The 19,505-nt window shown below is 41.1% G+C and overlaps 2 protein-coding genes across 2 annotated transcripts; both read left to right on the forward strand.

The window, feature by feature from the left end:
• Positions 1 to 1,826: 1,826 nt before the first annotated feature.
• On the forward strand, positions 1,827 to 18,653 carry LOC308135771 (uncharacterized protein). Its single transcript, XM_080503876.1, has 5 exons — positions 1,827 to 1,899; positions 2,044 to 2,172; positions 10,800 to 11,774; positions 17,879 to 18,026; positions 18,476 to 18,653. Exons 2-5 carry the CDS (start codon positions 2,049 to 2,051, stop codon positions 18,540 to 18,542), a joined length of 1,314 nt encoding a protein of 437 aa, XP_080360002.1. The 5' UTR covers positions 1,827 to 1,899; positions 2,044 to 2,048; the 3' UTR covers positions 18,543 to 18,653.
• On the forward strand, positions 12,074 to 14,175 carry LOC308135057 (uncharacterized protein; the record flags this gene model as incomplete). The annotated part of the gene is made up of 2 exons (XM_080502930.1): positions 12,074 to 13,436; positions 14,168 to 14,175. Exons 1-2 carry the CDS (start codon positions 12,212 to 12,214, stop codon positions 14,173 to 14,175), a joined length of 1,233 nt encoding a protein of 410 aa, XP_080359056.1. The 5' UTR covers positions 12,074 to 12,211.
• Positions 18,654 to 19,505: the final 852 nt, after the last annotated feature.

Raw genomic sequence — 19,505 nt, forward strand, 5'->3', positions numbered from 1 at the left:
AGTTTTGTCTGGGAGCTGATTGGATGATGCAACATGAATTGAAAGGACTGATTCCAGCCGATCACTCTGACCTCCATGTAGAAGTACGGCCCAGTGTGGCTGAGCTGAGGTTTGGCTTTATCCTCCTTGAAACACAAAATATCGTGTAAGATGAACCACAGAGATGAATCTAAGTGTCTTGGTGAAACTTTGAAAGTTTTCTACTGAGCTAACAGTTTGAATATTTGCACAAGCAGATCTGTGCTCCATCTGAGGTTGTCACATTCAAATGCATGTGTCTCGTAAGCGATTAGAGATTTAGCATTTTGACTTCAGAGTCACAATCCTGATGATTTTTGCATTATGTATGTACGTCTTCAGATTCATGAAGCAAAGTGGATTTTTCACCTAAAATGGCAGTGGAATGTAACTCAGGTCTTGAAGCCTGTCCTCCAAATGTTTATTGTGATGAAAGTGTGAAGCTCTGGAGCAGTGATGTCATCAGAAGGTAAGGTTGGAATGTTTTCTTTTGACCTCCTACTGCTTCACCAAAACAGGGAGCTGATCATGTAAATGTGCAGATGAAGACACTCTGCTGCTTCCTGGTCAGGAGGAGGTTCTGAGGAAGTCAGTCAGTCGGTCCAGTCCGGTTTTGTGAAGGCTTCATGGAGCCACTACAGAGGGTCTCAAGAGCCACATGTGGCTCCAGAGCGGCAGGTTGCAGACCCCTGGTGTAGATACGAGTACACTTCAGTTCTCTTTGTTGATTAGAGCTGCTCCGTGATGCTCATGACAGGACGAAGACGTCATGGGAAGTGACCACAGTCCTTTTTCTCATGTCGTCCTCTCAGGTCACAGTTAAGGAAGGATGAGGCAACATGTTGCTGTTGGATCATCTCAGCTCAGTTTTCATGTTCCCACTTTAATATCCTGGTAAGCTGGTTTGGTATGTTTAATGGTACTTTTATTGATGAGATCAAAACACTGGGCTGCCTCCACCACAATGTCATTTATCGGTGACTGGAAGTGTTTCAGACAAAATGCAGAAGAACAGAGAATTGAAAGTGGGCAGAGTGGAAGAAGGTCAACAGGAAGAAACGGCCCTGGAAAGACAATTCTCCCACTGTCAATAAAGCAACTAAGTAACTTTTTTAAAGCTCTGAGTGCCTTTTCTATCAGCTACTTTTCTTTTACTTGAGTATATTTTCAACTAGAAATGTACTCCTGCAATCAGTAGCACACAGTAAAATATATTTGTTTGGGGGTAAATCAAAGCATGGAGGCTATTTGGTGGGCGATGCTGCAAAATTTGATATTAATCTGATACCAAGTAATAACAGAACCAGTATTGTAGATACTGAGGCTTTTTACCTCAGAAATGTAGCTCATCTACTTTGTTGCAGAGGAGAGCAATGTGTAAATATTTATCGAGGGAATCATCAATATGCAAATTTGAATGAAAATAAAAATTAAAGGTTTTTCATGATCTTTGAATGATTTTGGAACTTTATTCATTGCTTTAGTTGATTATTACCATAAGAACATGCAGTACAGAGATTGTAGGCAAATAAAATTGAGTTGTTATGAACTCATTCAATATATGCAGGGTAAATAAAATCTGTAGAAAAGTATCACTGCAGAACAGGTCGTTATGACACAGAACGTTTTTATAAGTATTGTGTAAAATAAAAATGTGGAATTTCGGGCAAAAACATTCACGATATCACAACTTTAAACACATTTCCTCTCATGTAATTAAAACATTTTAATCGCTGAAAAAAAAACATGATCTGAACGATCACGTGACGTCAGACCGGAAACAGGAAGAAGAAAGGCGGAGCCAGCACGAGTGAAGCGGTAGGAGCGTGCAGACCAACGAAGAAGAGAATCGACCTGAAATGTAACGATCCATCTAATCACGTAAGTATTGATCAACACTAATACCAACGTTGGTTTTAATACGTGGATATTGTCGCTCTTCCCGCCACCACTACTGTTTGGAGCTTGTTGGACTCTCTCGCTGTGTTGTCGTGTCTCACAGAGGAAACATTTCATCTCCTGCAGCAACAATGACTTCAGTTCAGGCTTTGGGAGAGTTTGAACAAACTCTCGTCCAGCACGAGGAGGAGGCTGATTCTCAGCACAAACCGCTGGAAAACACCTGGAAACCTCAAATCAAGTTCCACACAACAGGTATGGAAAAGTGTGAATGAACACATGAATGTGACTGGTGCAGGATCTCCATTGTTCTGGCTGTGTTTGGTTTATCCAGCGCTCACAGAAGCAGGATTTGTGTCTCTGGAGGGAAACTTGGATTGAGCTCACACTTTGACTTTTTTACACATTTCCAGCTTTGAATCAATACACAGTTGTAGTTGAGGTCACAAACTGGAGAAGAGCGTCTAGAATCACGTGGATCAAGTTTTCAGAATAGTTATGTATTTGTGGAGGGTTTTCTATTCGTGGATTGTTTTCAACGTGTTTTGTGGAGTATCCTTCAGGTTGTTGAATGGACTGATTGCATGCACAGGACACAATACTGCTACAGCCATTTGTTATAGCATGTCGGCATCAACACACACACTGATTCACATAGAGACAGAAGAAATCCCCATTTTCCCCCGTTTGCATGTCCAAAGGTACTAAAACAATAGAAATGGTAACCGGAGACTCCCTGGTGTCTGAGAGACTGCAGGTCCCTTTGTCTCCATTGTGATGAGCAGCAGCTCAGTGAGGGAAATGAGTGGTTTGAGTTCCGTTGTTTCTACAGTAGGTATTTGAAGAGAATTGACCGGTTTTGAGAATATTTACTCAGATTTTCAATATTTTTATGTTTTCTTCCATTATGGTATACGGCAGAAAACTAGAAAAACGGACCTGCTGCTGTGTGGTTAAATTGGCTTTGGCACTTTTGCTTAGGCAATGGCTTCTGCACATCGTGCAGCAACAGCTTGAAGTTCTCCAGTTGTTATATTTATACTGACCTGATTCAGAATACTGCAAGATGCTGCAGAGTTACTGTGTACAACAGACTGCTGCTTGATTTATCAGCTCATAGTCATGCCTCATTGTAGATTACATTAAAACCATGGTGGTGGATCACTTGCTTTGTCTAAAAATACTCCTCCAAGTTACTTCCTCCTGTGTTGCATGCATTTTAGTATTATGTAGTATCTACAGGACTGAGTCCAGACTCCTCATAATTCAGCTTGGCTCCCTGCATGTGTGCAGTGATTTCTGCACTTTCATCACCTTTGACATATTTTGAGGGCATGCAATGTTTTTAAGTTATCGTCCAGGTTGTTCCAGAGGTTCACCCCTCTGATGGAAATACATCCACCTTTTTTAGTTCCTCTTGACATATTTTTTAACAAAAACCCCAGAACCCATACGGACTGTCCCTGTTTGAATAGTTTGTGGATCTGAAGTGGAAGGTTATGATGAAGTGTCTTATACAGAAGAGCTGCTGTGTTAAGGTTGACAGTGTCGTGTATCTCAAGTGTCTTCCATGTGCCAAACAGAGGATTTGTTGGAGCATGATCATTTGTTTGATTTATGATTGTAATGGCCTTTTTCTGAAGTAAAAAAAATAGTTCAACACTTGATTTATATTTATTTCCCCATAATTCCACCCCATTGTTCACATAGGGAAGAATGAGAGGGTTTAATATTAAATTGAGTGAATTTCTTTTTACGAGACAATAGTGTTATATTACACATAATGCTGATATTTGTAGCTAATTTTGTCTTCAGAATATTGATATGTTTTCTTTAAAAGAGATTCCCAAGAATGGAATGACCTGCACTTGTTGAATTAGTTCATTATTAATTTGAACATGGGTTTGGCTGTTCGTATCCTTGTTTCCAAATATGACGCGTTTCGTCTTTGACAAGTTCATTGAGAGTTTGCTATTATCAAACCAGCTTTTTAATACTGTTCAGGTCTTTTCCAGAGCGATAGAGACAGAATCATCTCCATATAATATACAATTAACTTTCCATAATATTACATACATCGTTTATGTACATAATGAATAATTTGTGCCACAATGTAGAACCTTGTGTGATGGGCTCTTTATTGGAGTCCAAATTATTAATGTGCACATGTTGGTCTCTATTGCTGATTCAGATTCCAGTTCCTAACGATTCCTTACTCCAATTCCAAAATAGTGAAAAAAATAGGTCAATTGTTTATTTAACAAAAGTTCCTTTATTCCTTTATGTTTGAAGAAACTGGTTAATAAAAAATAAAATCCTGTCTGAGCAGCATTAGTGCTGAAATACTAAAGTGCATTGCATTCACAGTAAAACAACAAGTAAACAAGTCAATAATTAAAGTGCATTCAATATATAACAGCTGCTTACGATCAGTAGATATCCCTGAGAAATAAACTGAAATAAACATTATGGGTACAGGAGCTGCTCGATTATGGGAAAAACATGATTATTTACACGATTATGTCTTTGAATTTGGAACAGCATTTTTTGAACATGTTTAAAAAAAAAAAAAAGACTTTCCTGTTAAATATATAACAATATCTTTTAATGTAGTAAAACACAAACTGTTGTACTGCTCTGTACTGTTCCACTGTATTGAGTAGAGTTCACACACGGTGTAACAACAAAACTACTTCCGCTCGAAAACCCTGCCTCTCTACAAAATAAAGTTCCCCAGCGCCCCACAGTAACTGGGTGAATTATGACCTGAACTGATGGGGATTACGTTTGCCGTTTTCATTTTAGATGGAAGAATACCAGTGAGAAGTGACGCGTTCCTTTATTGCTTTAACATCATCATATCTATATTATAGTTGGTTTTTTTATTCTCAAAATTCCTATTATTTTGTTTTCTTCCACACCAGTTAAAAAAAGAGTTGGAATCCTGGTTGATAATATTGGTGCAATACTTGGTTATACTGTCTGTATCCTTGGATTCTACAATTTCATTTGCCAGTGTTGGTCCTACATTTACAAGATAATCATTAAAAGTATTGGCTATGTCCTTACTGTTTGTTAATTCGTGATTATTATTATTAATGAAATGATTTGGAAATTCAGTTGTTTTCCTTCCAATTCTAATTATACAGTTTAGTGTTTTCCATGTTCCTTGGATAATGTTTTTATGCTGTTCCAATCCTTTGTAGTACCGTATTTCTTTTTTTTCTTCCTTTTCCACACTATAAGGTGCACCAGATTATAAGGCGCACCTCCATTGATTGACATAATTTACAACTTTGTTCATATATAAGGCGCACCACATTATAAGGCACATGCAATAGACCTGTGGTCAACAACCTTTATAGCTCAAAGCCTTTAGGTTACATTTTCCACTGATTCTAACACCCAGAGAGCTGCACACGCTTTATTTTGATAGTCCTACCTGCAGCCTATGCCAGGAGGACACTACACACAAAACCTTCTTCACTGCTGGTTGACAACTTACAACTACCGGTAATAAACTAAACTACATGAACTAAGCAACAAAAACACAACACAACACAATTATTACCGACACCACAAACCAAATAGAACCCCCAATAATTGCATTTAAAACACCACAAACAGAAACTCCCATAATTCATTGCAGCTCTCGGCTGCACTGAGGAGCTCAGGGTGCAAGGCATGATGGGAATTCATGTTTTGTGTTGTTGGAGGTTATTGTGGGTTGTTGTTGGGCTTGGTGTTGTGTTGATTGTGTTTATGTGTTTTTGTTCCCCAGTTTAGGGAGTCATTATTTCATCTAGTTTATTTTGGTTTGTTAGAATGTTGGTGTGCAACCATGAGTGATGAAGGTGTTGTGTGGAGTCTCGTCCGCTCTGAAGATCCAGTTGAGAAGTTAGAGTTGTCAAAATAAAAGCTTCTGGTTGTTCAGCTGTCAAATCGCAGTCTCGAGTAGAACAATTCTTCCATATATAAGGCGCACTGGGTTATAAGGCGCACTGGCAGCTTTTGAGAAAATTTGAGGTATTTAGGTGCCTTATAGTGCGGAAAATACGGTAATATTTATGTGCTCATTATACTTGACTGGTTTTTATACCGATCCAAAAGTGGATCAGTGCATCTCTAATGTGAATGGAAGTTTTACATTTCATTTCTTCGAGTCCCACATTTTTGTGTGAATGAATGTTTTATTTCATTCACAGTTTACAGTGCACGGGCCTCATTTATAAAACATTGCAAAGGATTCCTACTAAAAATGTATGCACCCCAAAAAAAAAAAAAAAAAAAAAGACGTACACCAAAAAGATTGTGGATCAGAAAAAGCGTGCTCCAGAATAGATGTGTGTTGTGTTGGGGCTGCAACAACGAATCCATTAAATTCAATTATTAAGCGCCAACAAATTTCATTATCAATTCGTTGTCGCATGATTTACGTGCCACTCGGCCGGCGTTCGCTCTCTCAGAAACAACAAGGTTGCGGCGCGGCACTCAATTGAGCCTGCTAGCGGGAAGACAAAACAAAACAACTAGTGCAAAGTGGAGCATGTAAACAACAACAACAACAGAGGATTCACAAGGTCCAGATCTGCCACCCTGGCTAAGACGACTGTTGTAACGTTGCATGTCTGAGAAGCTCTAAGCCCCGCCTACTTTTTCACCTCAGGAGGAATGGAGGTGTAGAATGATAGAATGCAGCTCTACAGAATGGAAACTCACGTAAACACGCTGATTAAAGTTCTCTTTCACATGAAACCATTAAAATACTTATTTTATGGTAAAAAAAAAAAATCCAAGCTTTCATTTACAGTAGTATGTGGTGTTTTTTTTTAGGTGCTGATGAACCAAAAGTGTCGCTTCATTGTACATTTCTGTGGGCTACGATGAAAATCGTGAGAACAATGGAAAACTGCTTCAAAACTATATACAGTGGTCCCTCGTTTATCGTGGGCGTTACGTTTAAAAAATATCCCGCGATAAGTGAAATCCGCCAAGTAGTTTTTTTACAAGTATTATATGTTTTAAGGCTGTAAAATCCCTCAACACACACTTTTCTCAGAGAGAGAGAGAGAGAGAGGGGGGGGGGGGGTTGGATCAGAAGTAGTTTTGTTGTTCCACCATGTGTGAACTACGTTGGACATGAGAGAGAAAGGAAGAGCATTTCTGAGTGTTTGAATGGAAATAAAGTTAGGAGTCCCTTGCGACTTTTTCTGTCTAAAAACCTCCCAAAAAAATGCTAAAGCCTCTCTAAAACTTCTGTCCAAGGTTAAAACTGAGTTAAAATGCCAGTAGGCGCTTTTCGCTACAACATTCCTGATAAAAATACTATTTAAAAGTAAACAATGATCAGAAAAACCAACAGGTAAAATGTCACATTTCTTAAAAACATTAAAATGATGTTTAAAACAATAAATACGATCTAACCTGGCTGAGGAGATCCTGCTCTCTCTAAAGTGGGACCACGTTTACTGACGGCAGTCTGGATGCATCCTTCTCCAAACGTCCACTATGTCCTGAGAGTGGACCAGCTGCTTTAAGGCTGGACTGTCCTCCAGACGTCCACTATGTCCTGAGAGTGGACCAGCTGCTTCAAAGCTGGACTGTCCTCCAAACATCCACTATGTCCTGAGAGTGGACCAGCTGCTTTAAGGCTGGACTGTCCTCCAAACATCCACTATGTCCTGAGAGTGGACCAGCTGCTTCAAGGCTGGACTGTCCTCCAGACGTCCACTATGTCCTGAGAGTGGACCAGCTGCTTCAAGGCTAGACTGTCCTCCAGACGTCCACTATGTCCTGAGAGTGGACCAGCTGCTTCAAAGCTGGACTGTCCTCCAAACGTCCACTATGCCCTGAGAGTGGACCAGCTGCTTCAAGGCTGGACTGTCCTCCAGACGTCCACTATGTCCTGAGAGTGGACCAGCTGCTTCAAGGCTGGACTGTCCTCCAGACGTCCACTATGTCCTGAGAGTGGACCAGCTGCTTCAAAGCTGGACTGTCCTCCAAACGTCCACTATGTCCTGAGAGTGGACCAGCTGCTTTAAGACTGGACTGTCCTCCAGACGTCCACTATGTCCTGAGAGTGGACCAGCTGCTTCAAGACTGGACTGTCCTCCAAACGTCCACTATGTCCTGAGAGTGGACCAGCTGCTTCAAGGCTGGACTGTCCTCCAGACGTCCACTATGTCCTGAGAGTGGACCAGCTGCTTCAAGACTGGACTGTCCTCCAGACGTCCACTATGCCCTGAGAGTGGACCAGCTGCTTCAAGACTGGACTGTCCTCCAAACGTCCACTATGCCCTGAGAGTGGACCGGCTGCTTCAAGGCGTGCTGAGAGGCTGGATGAGGCTCTGCATGGTTGCGGTCTAAAGCCGCGTCTTCCGTACAGTTAAAATCCCCACCCAGAAACAAATAGTCCTCCGACCCACACCCACTTACCACCTCAGTTAACTTGAGGACAAACTGCTTCCTCTCTACACCGGCTGTTGGGGCATAACAATTAATAAAAACACATTTAAAATGGTGGAACTGAGCTTGAACTAAAAGCAACCTCCCCCCTACACAGTGCTGGACCTCCAGTGAGTTGGGGGCCCAGGAGAAGAGGAGGCCCACTCCTCCACTAGAGAAGAGGAGGCCCACTCCTCCACTGAGAGGAGTGTGGTGGCTCAAAATGGCCTCCCCTTTCCACTCCTCCTCCACTCAGCCTCATTGCTAAAATCACTATGTGTTTCCTGAAGGAACAGGACGTCTATCTTTTTAAGTGTGGCTGTCTCATAGATTGTTTGTCTTTTCCTCAGATCTCTGGCTCCGTTTACATTTAAAGTACCCAGTTTAAAAACATCCATAATAAAGGAGATGTTTAAAACCAGGATAAAAACAATAACATTAGTTAAAATAAACTTGGCTATCAGCTGCATCACTAAGCTGCTTTTTTGTTTCGTCTGTTGTAAAAAGATTTTTAATTTTTCTGCACTGTAGGGTATTTTTGTTGTTGTTTGCGAACTGTTAAAAGAAATATCGCTGCTGCCTGACACACATTCACTTTCACCGTCTTCTGACACTCTGTTTTCTCCACAGCTTTTCTTTGCATCTGTGTTTTTGGTTTTTTCCCTCCTTTTTGTAGGTTTGTTTTTTGCACTTTTTTCCTCCTCCATCTCTGCCTCCTCCACCTGCTCAGCCCAGGCTGCACTCTTTCCTGCCTCCTCCACCTGTTCTGCTCTGCAGCTCCTTCCTGCCTCCTCTCCTTCCTCCTCTACCTGCTGCTCCTCAACAAGCTCGCTTTTTTTGTTGTCTCCTACTTTTTCTCCTTTTCTTTTTTCTCCCTCCACCTCACCAGTGATATCTACAATTGTTTCATCCACGCTGCATTCAGTGCCATTCACTCTTCCTCCCTCCTCCCCAGCCCCACCCGACACACTCTCCTCACTCTCCTCACATTCACACATTCACCCGGTGTATTTACATCACTCACCCCGTGCTTGATGCTCTCCTGGTAGGTCACAGCAGCGCGTCTCCTCGGTGAAGCCCGAGGAGCGGCGATCGGTCGCTCATCCGGGCCGCCGCCTTCACGCTGCTGTAACCGACCTTCTCCCCCACAGCCAGAGCAACCTGCTCCACCTGCTGTAACCGACCTTCTCCCCCACAGCCAGAGCATCCTGCTCCACCTGCTGTAACCGACCTTCTCCCCCACAGCCAGAGCATCCTGCTCCACCTGCTGTAACCAACCTTCTCCCCTACAGCCAGAGCAACCTGCTCCACCTGCTGTAACCCACCTTCTCCCCCACAGCCAGAGCATCCTGCTCCACCTGCTGTAACCGACCTTCTCCCCCACAGCCAGAGCATCCTGCTCCACGCTGCAGGGGAAAGGTGCAGAGATGCGCACCCCGTGTTTGCGGGTGAGCTTCCTGAGCTCCGACATGGCAGCAGTCAGTCCCCGGCAAACACGAACCACACAAACCCACCGAAACCCAAGAAAGATTGAAATAAACCAAAAGGTGCTCTGTGATTATTAAACTACAGTGATTGTGAACATTAACAAAGAACAGAACAAGAAAAAAAATCACATAAGACTGTGACAAACGCTCCCCGCTCACACACGCTCCCAGCCCTTCTGCACTCCCAGCATGCACCGAGAGAGAGAGAGAATTTCTGAGTGTTTGAATAGAAATAAAGTTAGGAGTTCCTTGCTGAACACGCTGCCTCCGACTCAATTTTATTTTGTACAAATTTATCGTAGTATTTATGTTGAACTTATTTATTGAAGTATATCTAACTGTTATCGTATTTTATTTATTTGTTTTCAAAAGATTACAGTACAAAATGTTGTACTACAGAGTGCAGTACAACATTGTGTTACAAGATATTTTTATATATTTAACAGGAAAGTCTTTCTTTTTTTAAACATGTTCAATAAATGCTGTTCCAAATTCAAAGACTTAATCGTGTAAATAATCGGGATTTCAATCTTGCACAAAATAATCGTGATTGTGATTTTTGTCCATAATCGAGCAGCCCTTGTACCCATAATGTTTATTTCAGTTTATTTCTCAGGGATAACTACTGAGCGCAAGCAGCTGTTATATACTGAATGCACTTTTAATTATTGATGTTTATTTGTCGTTTTGCTGTGAATGCAATGCACTTTAGTATTTTAGCACTAATGCTGCTCAGACAGATTTTTAAGTAAGGAATCGTTAGGAATCAGAATCGATAAACACAACTGGAATCTGAACACGATTAATTAAAATCCTAGCGGTACCCATCCCTATAACCTGCCCTCAGTGCTCCTGGTGATTTTATTGTAATCAGATTACTTGTCTGACTTCTTTTAAAGCTGGAACTGTAGAAGTAATGTAACTTTTATTTTGTACTTTTTGTCTCTCCAGAACTCCAACTGCACCGTGACTGTAAAGAGGAGCAGCTCTTTAAACTGGAAACAATCTGCAGTTTGGTGCACGAAGAACCAGAACCTCCACAGATCAAAGAGGAACCAGAACCTCCACAGATCAAAGAGGAACCGGAACTTCCACAGATCAAAGAGGAACCTGAACTTCCACTGATCAAAGAGGAACTGGAACTTGTACAGATCAAAGAACAACCAGAGGAACCAGAACTTGTACTGATCAAAGAAGAACCGGAACTTGTACTGATCAAAGAGGAACCAGAAACTCCTCAGATCAAAGAGGAACCAGAACCCCCACATATCAAAGAGGAACCAGGAGAACCAGAGCCTCCACTGATCAAGGAGGAACTGGAACTTGTGCAGATCAAAGAACAACCAGAGGAACCAGAACTTGTACTGATCAAAGAAGAACCAGAACTTGTACTGATCAAAGAAGAACCAGAACTTGTACAGATCAAAGAGGAACCAGGAGAACCAGAGCCTCCACAGATCAAAGAAGAACCAGAACCGCTACAGATCAAAGAGGAACCAGAAGAATCAGAACCTCCACAGATCAAAGAGGAACCAAAAGAACCAGAACCTCTACAGATCAAAGAGGAACCAAAAGAACCAGAACCTCTACAGATCAAAGAGGAACCAGAAGAACCACAACCTCCACAGAGCACAGAGATTGAGGAACACCAGGAAGTCGGTACCAGCCAGGAGGGAGAGAGGCTTATACTGAAGTTTGAAGGTGGCTCCTTTAGGGTTCCTTCTATTGAGGAGCAAAGTTCCCTGAGTGAACCAGAAGAAGTACCAGACACTGAGCAGTTCCTCTCTCATGACTCTGAAGTCCACGATGTGAAAAAAAAACATGTTGACTCAGAATCAAGTAGAAATGCAGAGACGAAAAGAAGCAGCATATTTCAGAGTGATTGTGTGGACAAGTTTCCTGTGTCAGAGAAGCAATGTCACTCAGGTGAGAAGCCGTATTCTTGTGAAATATGTGGTAAATGTTTCAGTCAAAAGTATGGTTTAAACAAGCACAAGATAATTCACACAGGTGACAAGCCGTATTCTTGTGAATCATGTAGGAAAAGTTTCAGTCGAAAGTGTGATTTGAACAATCACAAGAGAATTCACACAGGTGAGAAGCCGTATTCTTGTGAAACATGTGGGAAAAGTTTCAATCGAAAGGGTACTTTGAAGGGTCACAAGAGAACTCACACAGGTGTGAGCAGCATGTTTCAGAGTGATTGTGTGGACAAGTTTCCTGTGTCAGAGAAGCAGGCTGAATGTGAAGTTAAAAGTTGCACCGGACAGGATGGTTCGTTGGTGCAGAAGAGAACTCACACAAGTGAGAAGCCATTTTCTTGTGAAACATGTGGGAAAAGTTTCAGTCGCAAGTTTATTTTGATGCAACACAAAATAGTTCATACAGGTGAGAAGCCGTATTCTTGTGAAACATGTGGGAAAAGTTTCAGTCACAAGGGTAATTTGGTGACACACAAATTAATTCATACAGGTGAGAAGCCGTATGCTTGTAAAACATGTGAGAGAAGATTCACTCAAAAAGGTGATATGAAGATTCATGAGAGAAGTCACACAGGTACGCCATTTTCTTGTGACACGTGTGGTAAAAAATTATGTTCAAAGGCTACGTTGCTGCGCCACTATAGACTTCACACAGGTGAGAAGCCGTACTCTTGTAAAATTTGTGGAAAATGTTTCAGTTTACCGGCTCATTTGATGTGTCACAACATGATTCACACCGGTGAGAAGCCATATTCTTGTGAAACATGTGGGAAAAGTTTCAGGCTCCAGTGTAACTTGATGGGTCACAAGAAAGTTCACACAGGTGAGAAGCCGTATTCTTGTGAAATATGCGGGAAACGTTTCACTCAAGGTACTACTTTGAGGAGACACAAGCTAACTCACACACGTGAGAAGCCGTATTCTTGTGAAACATGTGGGAAAGGTTTCATTAGTCGGACTGTCTTTAGGATTCACAATAAAAATCACGCAGGTGAGAACCCATATTCTTGTAAAATATGTGGGAAATGTTTCGATGCAAAGAATGATTTGCGGCGCCACTTAAGAACTCACACAGGTGAGAAGCCGTATTTATGTGAAAAATGTGGTAAAGGTTTCCGTCAACACAGTGACTTGACCATTCACAAGAGAATTCACACAGGTGAGAAACCATATTCTTGTGAAACATGTGGGAAAAGTTTCAGTGACAGTCGTGCTTTGAAGAGTCACAAGAGAATTCACACAGGTGAGAAGCCATTTTCTTGTGAAACATGTGGGAAAAGTTACTATCTCCAGAAAGATTTGAACAGACACAAGACGACTCACACAGGTGAGAAGCCCTTTTCTTGTGAAACATGTGGGAAAAGTTTCAGTCTCCAAGCTCATTTAAAGAGTCACAAGATTACTCACACAAGTGAGAAGCCATATTCTTGTGAAACATGTGGGAAAGGTTTCATGCGACCGTGTACTTTGAATGATCACAAGCGAACTCACACAGGTGAGAAGCCATTTCTGTGTGAAACATGTGGGAAAAGTTTCAGTGACAGTCGTGCTTTGAAGAGTCACAAGAGAATTCACACAAGTGAGAAGCCATATTCTTGTGAAACATGTGGGAAAAGTTTCATGCGACCGTGTACTTTGAATGATCACAAGCGAACTCACACAGGTGAGAAGCCATTTCTGTGTGAAACATGTGGGAAAAGTTTCAGTCTCCAAGCTCATTTGAAGAGTCACAAGAGAACTCACACAGTTGTGAAGTCATTTGCTTGTGAAACATGTGGGAAAAGTTTCAGTTACAAGAATAGTTTGACAAATCACAAGCGAATTCACACAGGTGAGAAGCCATATTCTTGCGAAACATGTGGGAAAAATTTCCGTCAACGGAATCATTTGATGGCACACAAGACAATTCACACGAATACTGTTGAAGGTGTGTGAATGAATTTCAGTGATGAAGCAGGTTTCCACTGCATAAAGGTCGATTCATCCTCCATCAGAACAAGAAGAAAGTGTTGCCAAACAAAATGAGGTGGTCTTCTTCAGCCAGCTCCCTCTGGCCAAAGACATTTTGTTCAGCAGTACCAACCGTCCGGCCCAAGTCTCTCGGTGCCGCTCTGCCGTGTGCTGCTCATGTACCTTCCTGCTTGCTGATGACTATCAGTCATATTTTAATCATGTTTAGCATGTAGCCTCGCTACTGTGTGAGCCCTGGAAAACATTAGCATGTAGCCGTTAGAAGGTTTTACAGAAGTGTCTGCTGTGAGGGGGCGTGGCCTGCCAGTTCAACACTTTCTTCTCAGAGTATGAACTCTCCTGCTGAACAAGCATTTTCTCCGGCAGCTGGCTGACGTCACGGCTGAACTTTTCTTCTTGTTCTTATGGAGAATGCAGAGGCCTTTAGCAGTCCCCACAGTGCTTTACACTGTTCATCACATTCACCCATTCATTCACACACCAATGGAGGCAGCTGCCATGCAAGGCACTCAGTCCATCCACTGGGAGCAGTTTGGGGTTCAGGGTCTTGCTCAAGGACACTTGGACATGTGGACAGGTGGAGATGGGAATGGAGCTACAACACATCTGGTTCAGGAAGTCCAGCTTGAGGACAAAATCACAAGGTCTCATCCAGTTTGAAGTCAACATTGCTGATTTCAACTCTGTTGAGACGCTTCAGGAAATCATTGACTTTCTGCTTTGTCACAAAATGAGAAGATTTCAAGAAGTTTGGTTTCCATTTGTGTTGAACTGCACAGAGGCTGACAAAAGGTCCCCTGGTTGATGATGAATCTTAAAGAAGCACATTTCATTATTATTTCTAACAATGCTGCTTTTTGTGTTTTGAAAAATATGAAGTTAAAATGTATGAGCAGATGTGAACTTTGAAGAAATGGAAGTAAAATGTTGACATGAATCCAATGGGTTTTGTTATTCAGTGTTTTTATTGAACATGAATGAGTTGTCATTTCATTTTTCACTCTTTTTACACTACGTAGGAAAAACTAGTGTTTGTTTACATGCAACATGTGCTGAACTACATATCATGAAGGAAGACATTTCAGTGGAAACATGCAATGATTTCCTCGTCTCAAACTATTTCTTCAAACAACAAGTGACGGCCGTTTCCAGCTTTGTGGGGGCCCTCGGCGCGATGCTGTCTGGAGGTCCTCAGTTTGTCAAACTAGAAAGGGGAGATTCCTCATCCTTTAGATTTTCCTCCAACAACCTCACATATTAAAATGAAGGAGCTCATTTGGAGCCACTCAGACACGTTAAACTGTTTAAAGAAAAACCTAGAATATGAGGAAAACTACAATCCTCCATACCTCAATAAATAAAACAAGATACTGAGTGATTTCAAAAATGTTTACTTTAAATCATAAAGTACAATCAACATCTAATCTAAAGTGCAACAATGAAAACCAATCAACACTAAAACTCTGTCTCACACTTCGTTTTTTATCTCACTCTTCCACACGAGGGGTCAAAAATGACCCCAATTCAAATCAATGCGTTTTGGCAATACACTGGGTTGTTGTTCTTCAAAATCTTTAAAACAAAGAGTTGAAAGGTTTTCATAGTCTAGGTACTCCTCATAAAACATGTTTGTGACTATTTGCATTTTTATTTTCATTAATTTTAAGAAATTGCAGTTTTTGTATCATGACCCCACTGTTCCACAAGCAGTTCCTATGGAATCTTCTATGAAAATTAATTCTTAGCAACTCTGACTGTCCTACTTACACATGTGATGTCAGCAGTCTCACCACCCTGGAGCTAGCAGATACATAAATAAAAACATTAGAAAGGACAATGTTTGAAATGCACAGAAAACTATAACTCATAACAATACAGTTGGCTACTGTTAGCAAACACAATCCTGTGTTACCTACCAAAATGCACTGTTAGCTCATAAAGTCGACTAATCTGATCACACATTTGATCACACATCAAAATCTGTCAATGAAAATAAATGAAGATAATACATGTACGTTACTGGGTAAAATGACCTCCAGGGTGGTGAGACTGCTGACGTCACATGTGTAAGTGGGACAGTCAGAGTTGCTAATATTTATGAAGGGAATCATCATCAATATGCAAATTTAAATGAAAGTAGAAATTTAAGTTTTTTCATGATCTTTGACTAATTTTGGAACTTTATTAATTGCTTTAGTTGATTATTACCATAAGAACATGCAGTACAGAGATTGTAGGCAAATAAAATTGAGTTGTTATGAACTCATTCAATATATGCAGGGTAAATAAAATCTGTAGAAAAGTATCACTGCAGAACAGGTCGTTATGACACAGAACATTTTTGTAAGTATTGTGTAAAATGAAAACGTGGAATTTCGGACAAAAAAATTCACGATATCACAACTTAAAACACATTTCTTCTCATGTAATTAAAACATTTTAATCGCTGAAAAAAAAATCAATCAGAGTTCCACAAGAGTTGTCAGTGGGGAAATCCAACATGGTGGTGTTGCGGGCGCCGCCATACTCATTTACAGGTCGCCGCCATCTTGAAATTGTGCAGGGCGGAAGCAAATGACGCACAGGAAGTGACGTTCAATAAGCAACATACAGGAAGTGACGTGTAGGACTGAAAAACGTAACATATTCCGGAAGTTTGCGTGGTTTGCGCCAACTTTGCGCGAAGTTTGCGCCATGCGCGTAATCACACTTCCGGTTTAGCTCCGCGCTCCTTGATTTGCGATACGAGTCTGTTTAATTGTTTCCCATTTAAAGCACAGTCACAAGTCAGTAAGATTACATCGCTGTGGTACGACATCATGGAGGAGAAGTAGGCCAATGTAGGCTTTGTTTATTTGTTTGTTTGTTTATTTGTACATTAAAATTCCTCCTGAGCTCCTCAGTGCATGTGTGGTCTCTTCCCATGTCGTTCTCTCCATGTTTCTGTGACAGACAGTGAAAGACAAGTCATTAGCAGATTCAGAAAAACTAAGTTTTACAAATGGAAATACAATATAACAGACTATTGGTGCAACAGAAAGTATAATAAGAGATAAAGTAGCTGTACTTCAGTTTTTACATTCATGCTTTACTGTTCTCAGTTTTAGAATAGACTATCATCATCAAATGTCTGGGCCTAAGGTGATGGTAGTGAGCATTAATTAAAATCTAACCCTAACCCTGCTGCTCGATTGGCCTTTTTGTATTAATCTGCTATTTCATATTGATTTTGTTGTGTCTGCTAATAGCAATTAGCTTTATGGTTATTTCTGTTCCTGCAGCAGCTAAATATTCCCCGACATGGACATGCTGCATATCTTTACAAAGCATGTTTTGGGTAGTTTTTAGTTGCTGGGTTTGTTTAATAGATGCCTTAATTTCCTAAGCAAGACGCGGCTTAAGAGTCGCTCGACCGGCTGTAAGCTAGCTAGTTAGCAATGTTAGCCTGTCGTCTTGTAAACACTGCCAACTCCGCGCTGCGGCACGATAATGACAGCATGTAGCACTGGACACACTCTGATTTAGACTGTAGTCTGTAATAAAGTCAGCTCTATATGGAATATTGTGTTTCCACACTGAAGAATCCTCCAGATTGTTGCTCTTTGCTCTCCTCAGTGAAGAGGAGGTCCATACTGAGCACACAGAAGGGAGGTCATCTGACCGGCAAACGGGCTCTAGAAACACCTCAAAGTCGTTTTCAAACTATCAACAGAAGCAATGCATCGTTTACTCGTTGGTGTACATGATCATAGCACATTTGGCGCAAAATAACCTCCCTTATGTGATATTTTAGATGCAAGTCTTCCCAGTAGTTCTCCATTGAAACGAACGCGATTTCGCTGGAACAGGAAGTGCGTTTCAAACGGAAGTGTGGGACAGAAGTAAAAGTGGGCGGGGCGGAATAAGGTCAATACAGGCTATGAATATAATAAGTTAAGAGAAGTATAAAAAGAAATCAACACAGTAAAGTGAACAGAAAGTTATAACAAATATAAATGATGATGACTTTTCAGAGGCAATCTTCTATTTTAAATGAAATTAAACAAAAATAATGTGAATACATCTCTTGTTTTGCAGGATTTTTTAATCCAGACACAGAAATGCTGGAATGGATGCAGTGCAAACTTTGCAAAGGCTGGCTGCATGTCTGTTGTGCCTTAAAATCCCACAAACATCTGGACGAGTCATCCAGCTGTGGATGTAAGACCACGAATGAGAGCACAAGGTACTACAACAATAGTTTGTACAGTTATTCAATAGATGTGTGTCGTATGGCAGAAATGACTGAACCACTTGGCTGAGATATTTATTTTACACTCTGTGTTGATGTTGTCTTTATATGAGGTCACTACTTTCATAAAGGTTTAATCATAAACAGTAGTTTGATGTGTCTTTATATGAGGTCACTACTTTCATAAAGGGTTTAAACATCAACAGTAGTTTGATGTCTTTATATGAGGTCACTACTTTTATAAAGGTTTAATCATCAACAGTAGTTTGATGATCACATTGTCAAAGTAAAATATCAACTGATTCTGCATCTTGTCTACAGTTGGTGATTAATATTGTTTAAATCACAGAAACAATAATTCCCAGACAGTTTTGACTTTAATCAAAGTGAAACTTTTCTGCTGCGTCTTTTCATTGGTTGTCACAACGTATTTTTCTCTGCAGGATCATTGAGGCTGTTGAAGGAGGAAGAGGATCCTCACTGTGTTTTCCAGAGAGCAGATCAAGGTGAGTGAAACAAACTGTGCTGTCAGTGATTCTATTCTCTTGTGTGTTCTCTCTTCTCTCTTTGCTCTTTGGCTTCAGAGCTTCATGATGACCTCATGGACTGGAGGGTCGTTCAGACAGAAAGAACCTCTGGAAGATGTCGTCTGCATCACCTGCCCTCCAGCAGCTCGTCATCATGAAGACGTTGTTTCAGTGACCAGCAAGTCACAAAACATCTCTTCAATCAAGTTTGAGAGTTTTTACGTAAAAAAGCTGGATTTGTTTATTTTTATTCCTCTGTATTGTAACAGATGTTGGAGCTACTGGAAGAGATGGAGGAGGTCACAGGAACCAAGAAGACCAGAGACTCATCATTATGTTTTTGATGTTCTACTTCCAGAAGCAAGACGATCAATCAATGGAGGACATCATAGAAGTCGAGTGGTCGATATTTTGTGTCTTTTGAAACCATCTACATGCAGCTTGTCAGTGTTTTTCAGATCATCATCAACATCCTGATGGGCTCAGGTCACACAAGGCTGGAGGCCCAGGTCCTCATAGCCAGTGGAGAACGTTCTAACTCTCTCACTGGAGAACCAACCTACATGATGAACAAGAGAGTCTGAATGCATCTGGTGATGGTGTAGTAATCTGATTACTTCCTGTTTTCACCTGAGTGTAGCTGCGCTGTTGCTGCTCATTACCGTCTTATCTATTGGAATCTTTACCTTTAATTTTGGTTCTCAGAGTTCTGTTTACTGGAAGTTCCTCGGTTTACGAAAAGTAGAAAGGAGGCGGAGCTTTCAGAGTGGATCTCTCTCTTATCTATCTGTCTGTCTTCTCTTCTGTCCTCTCTTCTGTCTTCTCTTCTGTCCTCTCTTCTGTCCTCTCTTCCATCTTCTCTTCTGTCTTCTCTTCCATCCTCTCTTCCATCCTCTCTTCCATCCTCTCTTCTGTCCTCTCTTCTGTCTTCTCTTCTGTCCTCTCT

The sequence above is a fragment of the Blennius ocellaris genome (genome assembly GCF_963422515.1).
Source record: "Blennius ocellaris genome assembly, chromosome: 10".
Lineage (NCBI taxonomy): Eukaryota > Metazoa > Chordata > Actinopteri > Blenniiformes > Blenniidae > Blennius > Blennius ocellaris.

What these genes read in the sequence shown, in the direction of transcription:
- LOC308135771 (XM_080503876.1), top strand. Translation starts at nt 2,049, where the DNA reads ATGACTTCAGTTCAGGCTTTGGGAGAGTTTGAACAAACTCTCGTCCAG. An exon ending in AATCAAGTTCCACACAACAG is followed by an intron (nt 2,173 to 10,799) that starts GTATGGAAAAGT and finishes TTGTCTCTCCAG; the next exon opens with AACTCCAACTGCACCGTGAC. An exon ending in AGAGAAGCAATGTCACTCAG is followed by an intron (nt 11,775 to 17,878) that starts GTGAGAAGCCGT and finishes CTTGTTTTGCAG; the next exon opens with GATTTTTTAATCCAGACACA.